At 42.3% G+C, this 17,474-nt stretch overlaps 2 protein-coding genes across 19 annotated transcripts in view; both read right to left on the bottom strand.

Annotated features, from left to right (window-relative positions):
• Positions 1 to 898: 898 nt before the first annotated feature.
• LOC148329831 (uncharacterized) lies at positions 899 to 13,841 on the bottom strand. The gene is made up of 27 exons (XM_088304999.1): positions 13,694 to 13,841; positions 13,086 to 13,199; positions 12,533 to 12,656; positions 11,063 to 11,456; positions 10,893 to 10,970; positions 10,715 to 10,810; positions 10,588 to 10,641; positions 8,031 to 8,084; positions 7,888 to 7,941; positions 7,739 to 7,792; positions 7,596 to 7,649; positions 7,303 to 7,356; positions 7,169 to 7,222; positions 6,780 to 6,833; positions 6,646 to 6,690; positions 6,514 to 6,567; positions 5,972 to 6,025; positions 5,839 to 5,892; positions 5,651 to 5,722; positions 5,539 to 5,574; positions 4,488 to 4,532; positions 4,379 to 4,411; positions 4,156 to 4,302; positions 3,237 to 3,413; positions 2,462 to 2,552; positions 2,049 to 2,126; positions 899 to 1,933 (listed from the first exon to the last, which is right to left on the bottom strand). Exons 2-27 carry the CDS (start codon positions 13,162 to 13,164, stop codon positions 1,716 to 1,718), a joined length of 2,307 nt encoding a protein of 768 aa, XP_088161125.1. The 5' UTR covers positions 13,165 to 13,199; positions 13,694 to 13,841; the 3' UTR covers positions 899 to 1,715.
• A 732-nt stretch (positions 13,842 to 14,573) lies between these two features.
• dst (dystonin) overlaps positions 14,574 to 17,474 on the bottom strand; it is a 94,059-nt gene continuing 91,158 nt past the window's right edge. For 16 of the 18 annotated variants that reach the window (XM_088305022.1, XM_088305024.1, XM_088305027.1 and 13 more), the window contains 4 exons: positions 16,493 to 16,683; positions 16,175 to 16,285; positions 15,672 to 15,798; positions 14,574 to 15,463 (listed from right to left, as the gene is read on the bottom strand). In XM_088305022.1, the coding sequence (XP_088161148.1) occupies positions 15,207 to 15,463; positions 15,672 to 15,798; positions 16,175 to 16,285; positions 16,493 to 16,683 (686 nt within the window). In that variant the 3' untranslated portion in view covers positions 14,574 to 15,206. The remainder of the gene's footprint in view (positions 15,464 to 15,671; positions 15,799 to 16,174; positions 16,286 to 16,492; positions 16,684 to 17,474) is intronic. The other 2 variants (XM_088305026.1, XM_088305035.1) reach the window with 1 other exon arrangement.

Raw genomic sequence — 17,474 nt, 5'->3', positions numbered from 1 at the left:
TTCACGCCATTGAATATTTTCACTCAGTTAACTCAGTTTTCCGGTTAAGATGACTCCATTTCGATCGTATTCAAGGATCAAAGAAAGAACAAAATACACCTCATTTTTGGTGATTTTAAATTAATCACAAGATATTTTGCAAGTAAATACCGGTTAAAAACGTCACAAAAAATAGTAGGAAAAATGTAATTAATCGCAATTAATTACGGAATTTTTCGCGATTAATTAGTTAAAAAATTTTTCTAAATGAATTCTAAAATATGCACTGACCGCAGCCAAACACATTAAACAAATTATAGCATGTTAATTCATTGGAATTGAAAAGTACCATTGCATACTGCATAAGGAGGTCGCTTTGGACCGAAAGCCAATCGATCAAGTCCATCGCAAAGCATTCAGATAAACATTTGGACTTATACCCAAAAGGAACACGTGGGCTCGAGTCCAATCACACATCATTTTTTTTTCTTGCTACAAAGTCAGCAGTGGGACACAATCAAGCCAGGAATTGAAAAGAGTCTCATGGTGGAAGTCGCAAGCGTTTGCAACGTTCTCCACGTGGGGAACGGTTTCTGTTAGTGTCATTATGGCCGCTTATAAAGACGATGGATGTTACTTACTGTATCGTTGACAGCTAAATTCACGCCGTTGCCAGTGAAGTCAAACAAAATGTTGTGAAGTCTAATGACACGTGAGCACATTTTCTGAGGGGAGATTTCTGACGTGTTAATTAAGCAGATGTAGGGAGAGGGGAAAAAAGTTACTGGTGCTTCTGTCCAGGTTGGGGGAAATTAATACTTTAATAAACATTTATTTACAATTACAACAATACTCTTGATATATTCAGAATGCAGATTTATTTTATTTTTTTTAATTTATTTTTGCATTTTCCCTTTTTTGTTGAAATTGTTGCACTTAATGATTATTCCATCAAATATTTATTACGAGTATTAGTCTGCTTGTGATGAAATTGCTCTGGCAAGTTGATGCAACAACTTACTCGAGAAAACGTGCGGACAGCTGTAGCGCAGGCGGTCGCTCGGCATGTTTACTTAACAGATTTGAAAACTACTGGTGCCTGTAGGTGTTGGAAGAGTCACAGGCACGATTAATGTAGCACACTTTTCCGTATTCTTTTTCCGCTTTTAGAAAAATTGAATTTAAGAACAAGCTCAAAAAAATGTAAAGAATAGTAAAGAATAAATCTGACAAAAATGAATTTTTTTTTCGTTTTTTTTTAAAGATGTCAGCGGTTTGAAATAAAATGGAGGGTACAATCAAATTATATTTGTACAAACTACTGACAGAAAAAAATTCAACTTGACTTTCAACAATAATGATTGCTATGAAATTGGATCTGGATTAGCTCATCACATGCTAAATAAATATCAGTCTGATTGTAATAGTCCAAACATTTTTTTATTGTGAACAAAATGCGTTTCAAAAGAAGTGAGATTGTGAAATATTTTAACTAAATTCAAATAAACTTACCAATTTTTGCACTTACACTATCATTCCATATTGATGTTTTTAGTTGTTAATCTGTTTATTTGGTCCCCCCCCCCAAAAAAAAAAAAAAACTCGGAGCCTCAGTAACAAAGAATATTTACATTAAAAAAAATCTATTTAGATGACTGAAAACATATTAACATGAGAATGAATCCATCACTTTTCGATCCTTTCAATATTCAACTGTCCACCTGGGCTCTTTTCCATTACTGGCGGTTCCTCAATCTTCGCGGCGGTGCTCCCTGAGGCGCAACTTGAGGCACCGGACTTGTAGAAGTGAGCAGAGCACACCCAGAGGTGAGGCAGACCCCCGGGGGCCCTCGGAGACCTGCATGACCCCTGATTCCAGGAAGACCTGTTAGTCCCCGCTCGCCCGCCTTCCCTGGTTGGCCGTTAAAAACCCGCCCTGGGCCTCCACGTTGACCTGTAACAAATCCAAAAATAGATTTGAAATCTTTACTTTGATGGACTATTTTGGTATATATATTTAAACAAAACAGAACATTTCGAGTGAGGAAGCAACATTATGAGATTTTTACCCATTTTTCCCTGCTCGCCAGTATAGCCGGGAAGGCCATGACCTTTGCCTCCTTTATCACCTTGTTCTCCTCGCTCACCTGCACACACACAAACGCACACGCACACGCACACACATTTGTCAGAACAGAACAGACTGGCCAGAGAAATGCCATGACGGTACCTGTAACTCATTTACTACCATTGACGGCTAAAGACGTCAAAGATTTTTTTTTTTTTACTTGGCTAGTCGTGAATGAGTTAAAGAGCATGTGTGGTTGAGATCACTATTAAATAAAACACCTTGTAAATATTCTTCAATTTCATTGTCGTGGCTCTAAAGAGGGGGCGGGGTGGGGGGACTCCCATTAAGGCGTCTGACTGTATAACTACGGGTGTATGTTGTTTTTGATTTGTCGGCTTTATTTTTCCACACCTGCCCCTCCTTGCCGGCCTGAATCTCCAGCTTCACCATAAAATCCTGGCAGGCCAATTTCTCCAGGTTCGCCGTTTCTTCCAGGATCACCCTGACGACATCATGAAAGGAAAAATATAACATTCATCTTGAGTACGTCGGTTGTGTGTCAACCGTGAATTATTTGGTTCTTCCATTCGTTCAGAATGCGTCTGCTCGCATTTTAGGTGGACGTGCCTGTTTTGCTTATTCATATTATCCTACGAAATATACAGTCAAGTCTCATTTTTTTTACTCGACAACTTAGTATATTGTATGCTTCTTTTTCTTTTTTTTTTATGCATATACTTTTAAGATCTCAAGAATAAGAAAATACCAATGATAATTAGGGCCATATTGAAAATAATCAAACAGTGGGATATTGTGTGATTATGTAAAGGTTTCTTTGTGTTCCTGAGAAAACCATACACACACTGAAATCATCTCTCTTTGTTTATCGTGATAGACATGATGGGACATGAATTAGCTCTGTGCCGCATAACAATATGGAAAAGATTTGACGGTAGTTGAAAGTCTCCAAAAAACATTCAACGCATACCAGGAGACCACTGTGCGACTCTATTTGTTCTCATGTCGATGTGGAAATTCAGTATGTTTTCCTTGTTGCTTTTTCTGCCAACCAGCGCAGATGACTTACTCCAGACATTTGCAATGTGCCGGCCAGAAGTGAGCAATGTATGGAGAAAAGCCTGGCTCGTGCGTTTCGGCTCAGGAATTGAAAACGGTTGTAACTTACAGGAGGTCCGGGTGGGCCGGTGTGTCCAGGTGGACCGGGAGCCCCCATGGGAACGTCCCCGTAGAGAGGACACACGGCGGCACACGTCCTCTGGATTGAGTTGGCAAAGGTGGACATCTGCTCCAGCACTACTTTCTTGCAAACCTCGATCACATGTTGAGCCGGCAGCGTCGGACCCTGTGGAAGGAATCATGAGCGCATCCATCACTGGAAGAGAAGTGGCCCAAGTATGGAACATGGCGGATGAATATTCCAGCACAGAGCATGCTGATGTGATGGCAGCATTTCAGAGGAAACCCCAGTGAGAAATGAGGCCAATGAGATTTCCCGAGGCTTATTATGGATTTATGGACCCGCTGACGGATGTGACCTCATGCCTGGAGGAGAGTTGTGACTAATGAGAAAAGTTTGACAAATTGTTCTTGACCCCAATAGTTTTAACATTCTACCGACTCGAAGAAGTGATGACGTTGGTTAGCTGACCACCGTGAGCAGATCTTGCCGATTACATCAAGTCCAATGTTGTAACTCAGAGGTGTCCACCCACCGGACGGCGGCCCGGTTATGGTCCGCGGGCCACTTTGGAACGGGCCGGACAGATGGAAGAAAAAAATGCCGTACTTCTGGTTTATTTTTTCATTTGAGGCTAAATAAATATTTTATTTTGAAAAGTGACAGGCTTCTATCCGCTACGTCGATCTATCATGGGCTTGAGACTAGGAAGGAAGCTGCAAACATACGCAACGAACATGGCGCATCAAAATAAAGCTTAACAATAATACATTGAGTCTGGTTGCCGGTCCGCCAAAGTTATGGACTGGTATAAACCGGTCCACGGCAGAAAAAAAAGGTTGGGGACCCACCAGAAAAAAAAAAAAAATAAATAAATCAGCATTCAAGGAAGTGTATTTGTACTTACTGGGGGACCTGGGGGCCCCTGAAAGCCATCTGGTCCACCTTCACCTCGCACTCCTTTAATTCCCGCGGGACCCGAACGTCCAGCCGTGCCCGCTGGGCCTCGCTTGCCCCGTCCTCCCTGAGGACCCGGCTGCCCTCTGTCTCCACCCTAAAGAGCACGATGACGTTAACAGCAGTGATGAAGTCTGACACTGACCAGCGACTGGTAAATTAAATGAACTCACCCTTCCTTTTGGTCCTTTGACACCTTTTTGTGCCTTTAAAAGACACAAAAGGTGTTGTGAGAACAGACACGATAAGGACGGCAGGAATCAAAATAGAAGGAATATTCACCTGTTCGCCTTTGACTCCTTGAATTCCCGGGATTCCCGTGTCACCCTGGACAAGAAAGTGGGGTGGGGGTATTTTATGTCGTGGAAAAAGATGAGTGGAAGATTAATATTTTTGTGTGCACTTCTGTTTTCTTATGTAATATTTTCAGATTGCACCTTTTAGTCCATCAGTTGTAGAACCGTCGCTGTCATTTATCAGCCACTACATTAGGTACACTTGCTCAATTTAAGAAGTGACACATGGGCACTACCCAAAAAAATGTGCCTTTATAAAGATTGAAGATGTGATTTGATAACAACCCCTTTTTTATGGCTGCACTCTAAATACTGTTGAGCAAAAAAATTTGAGTTTTGGAAGAAAATGACCCAAAAAAAGGCTCGTTTTGTACCAAACAGCCACAAAAATTGGACTGTTTAGTATAAAACAATTTATGAAGGGTGGGTCAAATTGACCCAATTAGTGGATCACTCCATTTTTTACCTAAAATTGAGTTTTTGGAGTCCGTAATACATGAGCACATAATTCTCCGCCTTTTCAACAAAACAATTTTTCACTTTCTGAGGTCATAGCAGAGCACGCCTGCATATAACGCAACCGGTGTGAATTCTAACACCTGATACTCCGTGCTTCCGTCCTGTTTTGTTAAATGTCCTTTTTTATATGCCGCACCGGATCCCGGCGGGTAAAATCACATCCTGTAAATTGTGGATCTTTTATTACATGGCCATGATTCGCCAACTTTGAAGGATCTCTCAGTTTATACCATTGGATAATTATGTGATTTGTTATTATAGCGGTGGTGTAGAATTACATCATACTAAATTTTGCTTGCATGCTCCTCTAAAATCGCTAAGCAAGATAACTAAAATTTCATTTTAAAAAAATGTGTTAATTTCCACCCCGTGTTTGACTGTGCAGGTGTACCTAATATTGTGGCCAGTGTGTCCCTATTTTACCTAATCCCTCACTTCACATGACATCTGCTTTGTTTATTTCAACTTTCATAATTTCGCCATTTTTCATATTTCTTCTGGTAAAGTGATGACAATACCTTGCTTCCTTGTTTTCCGGCCTCTCCCACATGTCCCTGTGAGGACAAGACATCGTTTAATGACATTTACAAAAAAAACATTTAGAGTTAAAAGCTTGAGTTTTAAACTTACATTAGGTCCTGGTGGCCCAATAAATCCCGGTCTTCCGGGTTTCCCTGCAGAGCCTTTGTAACCTCTTGGACCCTCGAGAATAAAACATGGATTGAAACGACTTCGGGGACGAGATCATTCGGTGTCAATGAAGTCCCTTGAAAGTGGTAAATAACACGAGATGATTTTGTTCAGTCAGTACAACTTACAGTCCGACCTTGGGGGCCCATTTCTCCCGCTACTCCCAGGCTTCCTTTCTCCCCCTGTGAAAGAAACACACAACAAATGAACCAACCAAACTTTACGCAGTAGATTGACAATTCTCAGCAACTTCAGCTATACCTTTGAGCCAACTTGTCCGAGTCTTCCACGGTGACCTTGTGGTCCTTGGTAAGCCTGGGAAAAGAATACCGATATCAAATTCAAGGGATCCTGTGGTAATGGATGGCATTCACAAACTGCAAACTTTAGATTGATTATGTTACACTGAAACACCATTACATTTTTTGAATGTAGTATCTTGCACTATTGTTTGTTAAAGACAGTGCTTCTCAAATAGTGGAGCAGGCCCCCCTAGGGGGGCGCGTTTGACCGTGGGGAACATGCTTTTTTTCCCCCCCGCCGTACTACAATAACGTGTAATTGCACCTCCACTCCAATAGTTGGCAGTGGCGCGCACCTTGCCCATTGTGCGCAGCGAGTATTAACTCTACGGTGTAGGTTTATTTTGCAACGAAAATTATATTATTTATAGTTGCGGCGGAGCGTGTGTGGTGGTGGGGGGCCGCAAATTGTTTTCTTCTTGCTTGGGGAGGTGTAACAGAAAATAATTGGGAAGCACTGGTTTAAGACAATGTAGGTATTATCAGAGTCATACACAGTACCTCAATTCCAGGATCGCCATCTCTACCTGGTAATCCAGGATCTCCAACAATGCCCTGAGGAATTGTAAGTAGGATTTATGATTATGAAGAAGATTCTTGTAGTGTAAATGATGTTTTTAAGGGTGTTGTCACCTTTTGTCCGATGGTGCCATCTTTTCCACGACGTCCCGTGACCCCCTAAATTAGACAATAAAGGGAGTAAACCTGCATTGAGGCTTCAAAATGACCTTTATATTTATTGGACAATTATCGTGTGGTATACATACGGGTGTCCCCTTTTGTCCAGCAGCCCCCCTCTCTCCTGCATCACCGACAATACCCTGTCAAACATTTCACATAAAAAATAAATAAATAAATAAATTTAAAAAAAAATGAAGCAACAATTCACAAGTTACTGTTGTTGATGATGTTGATGTTTTGGAGGGTTGTATTTTACTCAGCAGACTGATGGATGGATTATGAATAGGTCATTATGGTGTGTCATTTAGTGTCATGTGAATAAATCATAGAATTTGTTAAATATATGCAGGTGGTTGAGTAAAATAAAAGTAAGTACAATTTTGAAGGGACCTTTTTTGTAGCTTTTGATCCATGGCAGGATAGTCAACCTAACGCTAAGCTAAACTACTTAGCCTCTTACGGATGAGGAACCCACCTGCTCTCCTCGTGGCCCAGCGTTCCCATCTGGGCCGGTGCTCCCTTTCTCGCCCTATAAATATATCAAAACATCATAACAAATAAATATATCTTTTCAAAACTGCGATAAATGCAGAAATAGAGGAGATATACCTTTACTCCTTGAAACCCAGCAATCCCTTCATATCCTCTTTCACCTTTGGTACCCTTCAGAGACCAAAAAAAAAAAAAAAAATCACATGACACACTATAATAGTGGTGTCCAAACTTAGGGTTGGGACCTGAAATTGCAAATTTATGTGGAGGTTGGTACCTGTTATCTGCACATTAAATATTGGCTCTTTTGGATTCATATTTGTAGTAACGATGTGATCATTATCCTATTTTATGTAAAGCTCGCCCTCTTTTGCAAAATGAAATGCAAATAAGACGGTTGGTAAACTCACAGGATCTCCCTGCCTGCCAGTCTTTCCGATGTCTCCAGAGTGTCCACGAACACCCTTTAATGACAGTCAAAGTGTCGACATAAGAATTAGACGTCATTGAAAACTCTGCAATGTCGGTCATTCTTTGACTGCTTAAAATTCACCTTGAAGCCTGCTGCCCCTTTTAATCCCTTCAGCCCCTTCGTACCTCGCTCTCCCTGTAAAAGAAAACAAGTTTGTTTTTATTGTGACATTGTATTCATATAAGTATTGTATTAGTGGTAAAGATGGTGCGATGATAACATTTCTTTACCGCAGGGCCCCAGAGTCCTCTCATTCCTTTCTCGCCTTTGCTTCCGATTTCGCCCTGAGGATGATGCATGTGAACTATCATTAAGCACCCCGACGAGTCAACAGGGAAGTGCAACTTGATAAGAGTGTGAAGACAGAATTTACCTTAGGGCCTGGCTCACCCACGTTGCCATAGTCTCCTGTGTTTCCCCTGATGCCCTGCAAAACAAGGTGGCAGGGGAATAACAATTAAATCCATTAAATGTAACCAGAACAAGTAGAACGGTGGAAGACTTCAAGTGCACAACTTTTGCTCGGTACTCGTGAATGACAAATTGATTATGATCTCAATGTTAACTCATATCCCTTCCTGGATAAGGGTAAAAGACCTCTGAAGCTCACTCAATTTTTCTTCTAATAAAGTAAAAACAACGCAGCATGACATTTGTATGTCATTTAAATACTTGTATTTAGTGATGGGAAAATGAAGATTCAAATTTGCTTCATGAACCAGTTGTTGTATTTTTCAGTCCTCTAGATGGCACTATTGGTTTTAAATAAATGGTTTTAAAAAAAAAATGGCAGGTCAGTGTGCTTTCAGCCCAATGTTGAACAAAGAGTGCCACCTGCTGGAGTCCAAAAATACTACAACTGGTTCATGAAGCAGATTTAAAGCTTCATTTACCCATCACTACTTGTATCCCCCGGAATTACATCCAATAACATTAATAAATGAAATGAGATGCCCGAGATTCTTTCTCATTTTTACATAGCCTGTGTATACGCAATCAAACTAAAGTGTCAGGAAAGGTAAAATGAATCATTTGTGTACAGATGGTAAAACCTTTTCACAGTACGTTGCTCAGCGACAACAAAACATGATATTGATTAAGTAACATCATGCATTTTTCGGACATTCTTCTTACGTTTGAACCGTTGTTGAGCGAGCTATGTCAATCGGAAAGCAAATAGACGTATGCTAGCTCGCTCCTCTGGGCAAGTGGGGGGTGGGGGGGATTAAACCTTTGATTAAGACTCTGTTTTAGTGACTTTCATAGTCATGTTACTGGAAAATGTACACCAGAATATTCCGCGGCACTCTGTATATACGCACACCAATCATAAATGCAACTAAATGGAGCGCTCTTGTTTAGACAGACGCTAACCACCTCAAATGCAGAAGGAAAAGTGTTGCTCTGGATCAACAAACAAAAGCAGAACGTCTTCTTGGTGTTTATTTGAACATCTCATTATTTTATTAGCGGATCGCCTCAGAGATGGCCGAAGGTATGGCGAAAGTCAAGACCGTGAACTCTAGCGCATTTCCACGCTGGCAAAGCTCAGGCTAGCTAAATATTAGAATGAAAAAGACCACCCATAATAGTTCGTAAATGTGTGCCAGGAAAGCGCCTCCTCAAGACGCAAGCAAGGAAAGAGATAAACATGCTGGGCTCTGTAATTCAAGGCATTACGAAAGACAGATGTTTACTCCCAAATGACCTCCAGCTGAAAACTTAAAATGGGCCAATGTGGCATAAATGGCTCCGGAATCTTGTTCTGCAAATTTGTCCAGGCAGTGTAGGGAATTTCCTTAAATATGTACTCAACATCTACAATCATCCATGCAAGTTCCCATCGTAATGCCCCAGTTGAGCCATAATACTGCTAGACTTTGTTCCTTTCCTTTTACCCAAACAGAATGTTTGATTTTACCTGATGCGTGGATTTCTCTCCAAGTATATCGCTTCTAATAAAAAAATGTTTCTGAGGTCTGCTCCAATTTTGCAGAGGCTGTTCAGCATCAACCCGTCAGGAATTTCAATGTGTGCAGTTCCCCGTGAGCAAAAAGTAAGCGTATTGTGCCAAACTTCACACTCCACTAAAGCAGACGTGCTGTCATTAAGGACTCGAGGGGGTCTCGGCCAACTGCCTTCCATGTCTGGGCTTGGCGTGATCTCGTGAGAATTGAGCCAGGCTAAAAGCTACCGAGTGGCGCATTTGTCAGCGCTGCCATGTGTAAACCAGCATAATGACACACTTGAGAACAATGCGAAGTCTACTCCACAAACACGGTCAATATACTGTGAAATTATGATGCTGCGTTATATTTCATCGGGGAAACAATTTATGATCCGTATCCAACCAAAACATTTTAAAACACAACCGACGGATCAACGGTATTGGACTGCCTTGAAGAAAAGTGATCAGAGCTAAAGGGCGATGCTCTCGACTTTGATCCATTTCCCTTTGGTCACAACAAGTCGCGGGTGGGTCGCGATCGATCGGATAAAACTGCAAAGTGTCTCGCAGAGGAGTATGGCAATCCAGATCGGACTCCAAATTGAGCTCATCTCTGGTGAAGTGTCCTGTAGGACCGTGACTAATCAGGAATTTTGAAAAAATACGATCTTATCAAATTCGGGCATTGAAGCGGCGTGACATATTAATGAAGACGGAAGGTTCTTAATTTTTCATAAAATGTCCTCCTAAACACGCACGTTCACGACATTTAGCCCCCTAATACAACCCGCAGAAATCTTGTGATAACCCGCCACTTTATTTGTGAGTGTTTTACTACGAGAGGAGCTCCAGCCTTTAAGTGCTTCTGGTTCCAGGTCTGTTTCTGTCCTACTGTGTTACTTTACACAGTTTTGCTCTCATTTCGTGGCTGATTTTTATTGCGACGCCCAGCCGCGAATCTTTTTAACTCTTTGTCATTTACCCAGTTTCCTTGTCTTCCTCGATCGCCGTCTTTTCCGGAAAAACCTCTGTGGCCCTGCGCAAGAAACAATAAAAGGTCAACATGAGTCGACTCACTGGGGTCACGTTTCACGTGTAAATTCATCCACCTGTGGGCCCGGACGTCCCTGGATGCCTGGCTGTCCGTGCATACATTTGCAAGATGCTCTTCCGGCCGTCAGTCCGATCTCTGCATAGCCGCCACACTGCCGCAACGAGAGAATACTTTTTCAGACGAGACTGACGTACGACAAAATAGCAAGAGCTGCGGAATGGTCATGGACTCACCACCTGGGAGAGCTCGCAGCAGCCTTCGGAATAGGCCTGCTCAGGGTCACATGACACGTCCATCTGTTGGAGGTCCACCTGGCGGGAGTTAGAAAATAAAGACTTTCATTGTAAAGGCAGACGTCCGGTGAAAATCGTTTTTGGAAAGGATGTTCATGCTGCACACGTACGGAGAAAGAGCGATCTCTCGCCGCCCGCTTGACAATGGAAGTGTACCCCCGCCGGATGACTGGCATCGGCTCGTCGATGGACTCCACGCTGACCTCCTCACAATCTACCAGCAGCTTCACCTTGCTGCCCTTGACACTCAGCGCCAACTTGTGCCACTCGCCATCAAACAGCTTCCCCACCCCGCGGAATGTTCTCAGCATCTGGCTACCACTCGGGCTGATGTAGAAGAAATCCAGCGAGAGGCTGTCGCCCTGGAAACGCAGGCCCACTTGCTCTTGACCGTCTGGGGCGTTGACCTGCCACAGGTTCCAAGATTTCTTAACCATGTCCTTTGTCAACTTAAAGGTTGCGATGACGGAGTAGTCGGAGGGAAGACCATCTGGATACACGTCTCTGTGGTGGGAGAGTCGGAACAGTAGAATTGAACAGCGCCTCCTGCTCAAAATTCTCAGTTGATGTTATTCAACTTCGTCAAATGATGTCTGTGTGAGGCTTTGCCTCCGAAACACTCATCACGCTTTCTTCCTCTTGTGTGGCTTGTAAATTGACACTGAAGTCAAAAAAGTCACGCTTCTTATGGCACACAGAATAAACTGCCTGGAGGTTAAAACCTTGATTACAGTCATCTTTTATAAAGTCTTCAGAGTCAACATCCCATCTACAGACTGTAAAGATGAACCAAAATTAGAGGAAGCAATTACATCTGGCCGGGCAGGAGTCGCTAAGCAGCTATACAACTTTGCATGTTTTTCAAAACAGGAGAAAATGAAAGATGGCACTGTTGTGTCCTGCGTTTCAAGAACCCTTCAAATTTCTGCAAAACAACCTTCATGTGAAATTGTTACGTCATTAGCCTCCAAAGGAACAAGCACTGCTGAAGTGCCACCACGTCCTACGTCGGCTCTTAGGCTCACCTTCTGATTGGACATCCCTTGAACATCTAACAAGGAAGCTGTCCAAGAGATGTCCAGAGTACATAGTCCAAGTCATTTCAAAGTAGTGTTGAGTAAATAAAGCTTCAAATCTGCTTCATGAACCAGTTGTAGTATTTTGGGACTCCTGTAGATGGCGGTCTCTGTTCAAATTTGTGCTGAAAGCACACTGAATTGCCATTTTTTTTAAACCCTTTATTTAATCCAACAGTGCCATCTAGAGGACATAAAAATACAGCAGCTGGTTCTTGAAGCAAATTTGAAGCTTCATTTTCCCGTCACTATTTCAAAAGATTAGACTCTACTTGGTAAGGCACCTCCATAGGGCCAATGATTGGACTTGGACTTTGCACTTGTCCGAGACGGTATGCAAGTATGTTCCCAAATTGTCAAAGTCAAGTGTCAATGGAACAAAAGAAGCGCTTTTGAAGGTTCCCCTCCACTGACAAGCTCGCATGAATTAGTCCATGATCACACCTGATTCAACCTTTCCATGTGGCAGACTGTCCGCCATTCGTGGCTCCTAATCAAGCGTACCTCATGGTCTTCTGCAGATGGATGGCGGGGTTAACGCGGTACGCCACCACCTCCGGTTCAGAGCCTTCCACTCTCTTCACTCCTCTCGAATCGGGCACACGGAATTCCTCCAGGAGATCGAAACCTCAACACACGCACACACTTTATCAAACGAGCCCCACGTCAAGATTTTCATCAAGAATTGAGATCGTATGGATGTCAAATATTTATCGGAGGAGAACGCATTTTCTCGGTATCAAATTCATATGAGACTACATCTTCCCTTTTGTAAGCACACATTTGATTAGGTTTCAGTTAGAGATGGTTAGGTCGGCTAAGAATTTATATCTTTTCTTTTTCTGCTAAATATTTAAACACAATTTAACTGCTATTTGACCTTTTCACTGTGAGAAAAATCAGTACAATTAATCACAGGCGCTACTGCCAGGAAAAAAAAAAAGGTCAATAAAAAGACAAATAGTGACATCTGTTGGCCATTGTTTGGTAGGGCAGCGTTAGAAGACTGAAGACTACAGTTTGTGTCAAAGGGGAAAAAAATAACAGAAAAACTTACTTGGTAACGTTTGGCCTTGTGTGCTGCCTAAGATGATAGCCAGTGACGCAAACACCAGCATGGCTTCGTAGGTTGCCATTTTCAGATTTGGAAAAGTCAAACGACTAGAAGTGCCTGAAGAGCAACGGTAGAGGAATTAAAAAAAAAAAAAATCAGAGATTAGACAGAAAATTCAGTTTGTACTCGATACTGTTTAATTCCCATTCACCAGTCCACAATTTAGTCAGAGCCCAAAAATAAAGTCTTAATAACAATAATAGTGAAGTCAGCTTCGATTGGCACTGCCAAAGAATGTTTCTGGTTTACGATCATTGTGACTGGAAAACTACTCTGCATCATGCTGAAATGCGTTTCAGATCTTTATTAGTAAACCAAAAGAGGGGTCAAATAATAATCGTTCATCTTCCAGTACAATGCAGTTCCACACCACTGCCAACTCCCACCACAATAATAAATATATTGTTACAATTAAAACAGCCCTTCCGTTGGTTCTCCTTAGCTTGCCTGTGCACTCGGATGTATTTCCTGGAGAGACTAAATGATGAAAACCATCGCTACCATCATAAAAATAAAAAAACCAATTAAGATAAGATAAATGAACAACTTACATATTCCTCCAAGTGAAGATTTGTGTGGCTTGTGCAGATGGATCTATTCCAGGTGAAGCTGCGTGCTGATGTCCCGCTCTAAAGTGCCATCGTGGGCCACACGTTGAGCTCAACAGGAGGACCATTCAAAGTGGCAGCTGTGGGGCTCAGACCCGCGTGACCCCTGTGCTCCGCTCCACCTTTGGTACCGACGGGATCCGCCATCCCTCATAGGCCAGTTAGACATCCAGTCACTAGAAGCAAACACGCACAACGCTCTCGTGCAGCTTGACACGGCTGTGGAATCTTTAGAATCGATTTGATGTGAATGGTCAAAACAACTTTTTTTTTTAAAGATGACTTTTTTTGCCTTCTTTTAAGCTTGCATCATGGTTTTACTACTTTTAATTACTCACATGGGAGTGTCATTAAAAAAAAAAAAAAATCTTTTTTTTTTACATTTTCCTCCTATAGAAACAATATATCGCTGCCTTGGAACTGAGTTGAGTGGGTCCAGTGTGCCAGCATCCGCACAGGTTTGCTGGGAGAAAGATGTAGTATGTCACAGCTAAACACAAGATGCTCTGCAAACATTCCACCTGGAGGCGACCACAACTTCAGCCTTCATGGCCACTCTGCAGGTCACACACCGGGTCATTCGAACAAAAATAAATAAAAATATGAACAAAAAAAATGCAAATATTTGGTTCAATACAATTTTTGTCTTCTCATGGTTAGATTGAGGACAATCCTTTTAACATCTAATTCAATACCAATACTCAAAAAGTACTCAAAACTGCTTCGTTGACTACATTTGCGCATCCTGCCGGAGTATAAAATAACAACAAAGCAACATGAACGAAGACCCACGATGAGGAGGAGGAGGTCCGAGTCAAGTCTGTGAAGCTTTGTGCAAGCGGGTTTATTACAAAGTAATATGACAGTAACAACTGAAATGAAGCGACGTGCCTACACAAAACGGCAACGTGAAGGGGCTCGCGTGCTGCTGCCAAGTCGTCTGCAAACGGAGGACTTTGTGACTGCAAGGTTTCTGCTACTCGTAGTGTTAAAGGTTTCCGCAGTGCTTACCATCGTTATATTGCATTGCCCTTCAAAGTACATTGTTAGCACTTTAATAAATAAATATTTGCAGTGTCGCACGCACGCACACGCCCTCACACACACACACACACACACACAGTGGCGTGATGCTACTCCCAAGTCCAGAGCACATACATGACAAAAGTACATTCAGTAACTTCTTTTCGAGCGCTATTTCCAAGGGATCATCGAACCTCGACAGGCTCAATCAAATGAAATACAAAAAAAAAAACATTGAACATTTTCACCAAAAATAAAGTACAAATGCACAAGGCCATCGGCATTCCATTCACGCATACTATTCAATCAGATTGCCTCTCCAAAGGAATATTTTACAACTCAGCAACAATTTTCAACAACACTCATCACATTTGCGGTCTGAACTCGGATAATTCCAGTGTTTGTGGCGGTTCTTGGTTCTCAAGGCCACCGACTATCGCTTGGATCCCCTGGCAAGCTTGCTCGTGGGAGTGCTTCTCCTCTGAGGCGTGGGGATCTTGGAGGGCTTCCCTCCATGTTGGCGGGACAGCGAGCGCGGCGTCGTCCGCGCGCCGTCCCCGACCGTCTCCGATGCATCCGAGCACACCGACTGGATGTCTGAGATGTCGAAGTCTGAGGCGTCGCTGCCTCGACGACTGCTGCCTCTGCTGCCCGCTTTGCTTCCAGGTCGGCTCGAGCTTCTCCTCGATTCTGCGAGGGTGCAACCAATTCGCTCTTTCACTACCAGCCGTGTAAAAATTTTTTATTTTTGACGTCTTTAGCCGTCAATGGTAGTAAATTAGTTGAGTTGGTCAAACACACTGTTGCCAAACTGTTTTGTTTTTTTTTAGATCCAGGCCAACGTGTATTGGTCAAAATGAAGCTTTCATTTGCATTTTAAACGAATGGGTCGACTCACCGCCTAGCGCTTGACCCCGCGCTTTGAGCACGGCGGCGTTGATTAGCGTTCCCTCATCGCTTGACTGAAATCCTTTACCCGACAAGTAGCCTGGAAGACGCAACTTGCTGCCTTGAACGGCCGTTGTCTGCAAACGACAACACAAATGTAGTTATTATTAATATTATCATTATTATTCACCGCCAACGATCTGGATTAATGAATTAGTCGGAACCTTCAGGAAAAATATCAGTATTAGAGCAGAGACCATGTTGTTAGTGAAAGGGAACTCATGCACCAGTGGACCTGTGGGAATCACAGCGCCATGCTGGAAGCAACAAAATCGTTAGTAGTAAAAGACCCAATTCAGCATCCAACTGGAATCTGGGGATTCGGATGTTTTTTTTTTGTTTTTTTTAAATAAATGCTTTGATTATTTCAATTATGGAAACGTATTTCGAATAAGTAGCAGATTCCAGTTGGGTTCAATCAGGAAGCTCTGCACGTCACGTACGCGACAATACCTCTGAGGATGAACCTGGGCTCCCGAAGGAGTCGGATGATTTAATTGAAGCGGAGGGTTTGCTGTTTGTAAGCCATGGCTTATCATAATTGCGGCTTATGTGTTGGCACATCTGGGAAACAATGGCAAAATCGACAACACAAAAAACAAACACGGAATGATAAATCAAATTCTACAAGGTGGGAGAGAAGAATAAACAAAGGGAGGGAATACAGATGGTCGTCATGGTAACACAGAACCAATGTGATTGAAATGAACAAAGATGGATGATGTTGGCCATGGAGAGGCAACACAACGACAGAACTGGCAACCCACACACCTTGGGAGTGCTGTTCACCGGCGGGATGGACGGGATGACGCAGCTTTGGCTGGACATGGAACGATTGGGCGACGCCGCCCTCGACGAGGGCCGAGAGCGTCGGCCTCGGTAACGGAAGCTGGCCATCACCTGCGTGGTGCCCTCGGGGACGATGAACTTCTCTCGCAACTCCATGTTGGTCCTGCCTTTGGCTGCAAGACACAAGACATTCCAAATGAGCAGATTTGTTTTGGCTTGGTGTTCATATGGAAGTGATGATGATGATGATGATGATGATGAAGGTCTCACGAGGCAAACGTTGGATGAGTGCAAAAAACTTGAATGGATGGAAATCAACAACATCAAACGTCATGCGCATGTTGCACGTTTCCACTGCGCTGCGACTTTTCAACACAACAAGAAGCTTCTGCATTTGACACAACGCATTCGTATACAACCACAAGACGCTTCATTAGGTACACCAGCAACAACTTTGGAAATTCCTTCTTCCTTAATTTTTTTACTTCTTTTACATGATAAATATATTTTTTATTTTTTTTACCTTCAGTTTTAAATAGGTTAGATTTTTTTTTTTTGCAATGCTATTCCACTTTGTGGGATATTTGGCTAAATTGGGCTCTATATAGACGTGCGTCAAAATAAATTTGAATATTGTGGAAAAGAGAGCAAGCCATTTTCAACACTTTGGAATGGTCAATAATTTGTAAAAATAAGGCCTGCATGTGTGGAGTGACCAATTCTTAACCCTGCCCATTAACTTATAAAGTACAGCCAAAAAAAATAATAATTCACCATCTCAAGGAATGTCAATATTACATAAAACTTCCAAAAAATGTAACCGATAAATTTGTTCAAATTTGGCTTTCTGAAAATTATTTACCCTGTTTTCACTGAATATGTAACGGTGATTTTCTTTCTTTTTTTTTTTTTTTTAACAAAAATACGGAAATAAAATCAACTTTTCCTACTGTAAATTCCTTCT

This window comes from Idiotropiscis lumnitzeri, chromosome 9 (assembly GCF_059441095.1).
Source record: "Idiotropiscis lumnitzeri isolate Australia: NSW breed Sydney's pygmy pipehorse chromosome 9, RoL_Ilum_1.0, whole genome shotgun sequence".
Taxonomy (NCBI): Eukaryota; Metazoa; Chordata; class Actinopteri; order Syngnathiformes; family Syngnathidae; genus Idiotropiscis; species Idiotropiscis lumnitzeri.
The sequence above is the reverse complement of the archived record's forward strand: the minus strand, read 5'-3'. Positions and strand labels throughout refer to the sequence as shown.

Bases quoted from the DNA above. Each gene is read 5' to 3' on its own strand.
- LOC148329831 (XM_088304999.1), bottom strand. From the start codon at position 13,164: ATGGCAACCTACGAAGCCATGCTGGTGTTTGCGTCACTGGCTATCATC. The intron at 4,533-5,538 runs GTATTGTCATCA...TTTCTTGTCCAG, and splicing joins CCGGAAAACAAGGAAGCAAG to GGTGACACGGGAATCCCGGG. The intron at 3,414-4,155 runs GTAAGTACAAAT...TTCCTTCCACAG, and splicing joins AGGGGCCCCCAGGTCCCCCA to GGTCCGACGCTGCCGGCTCA.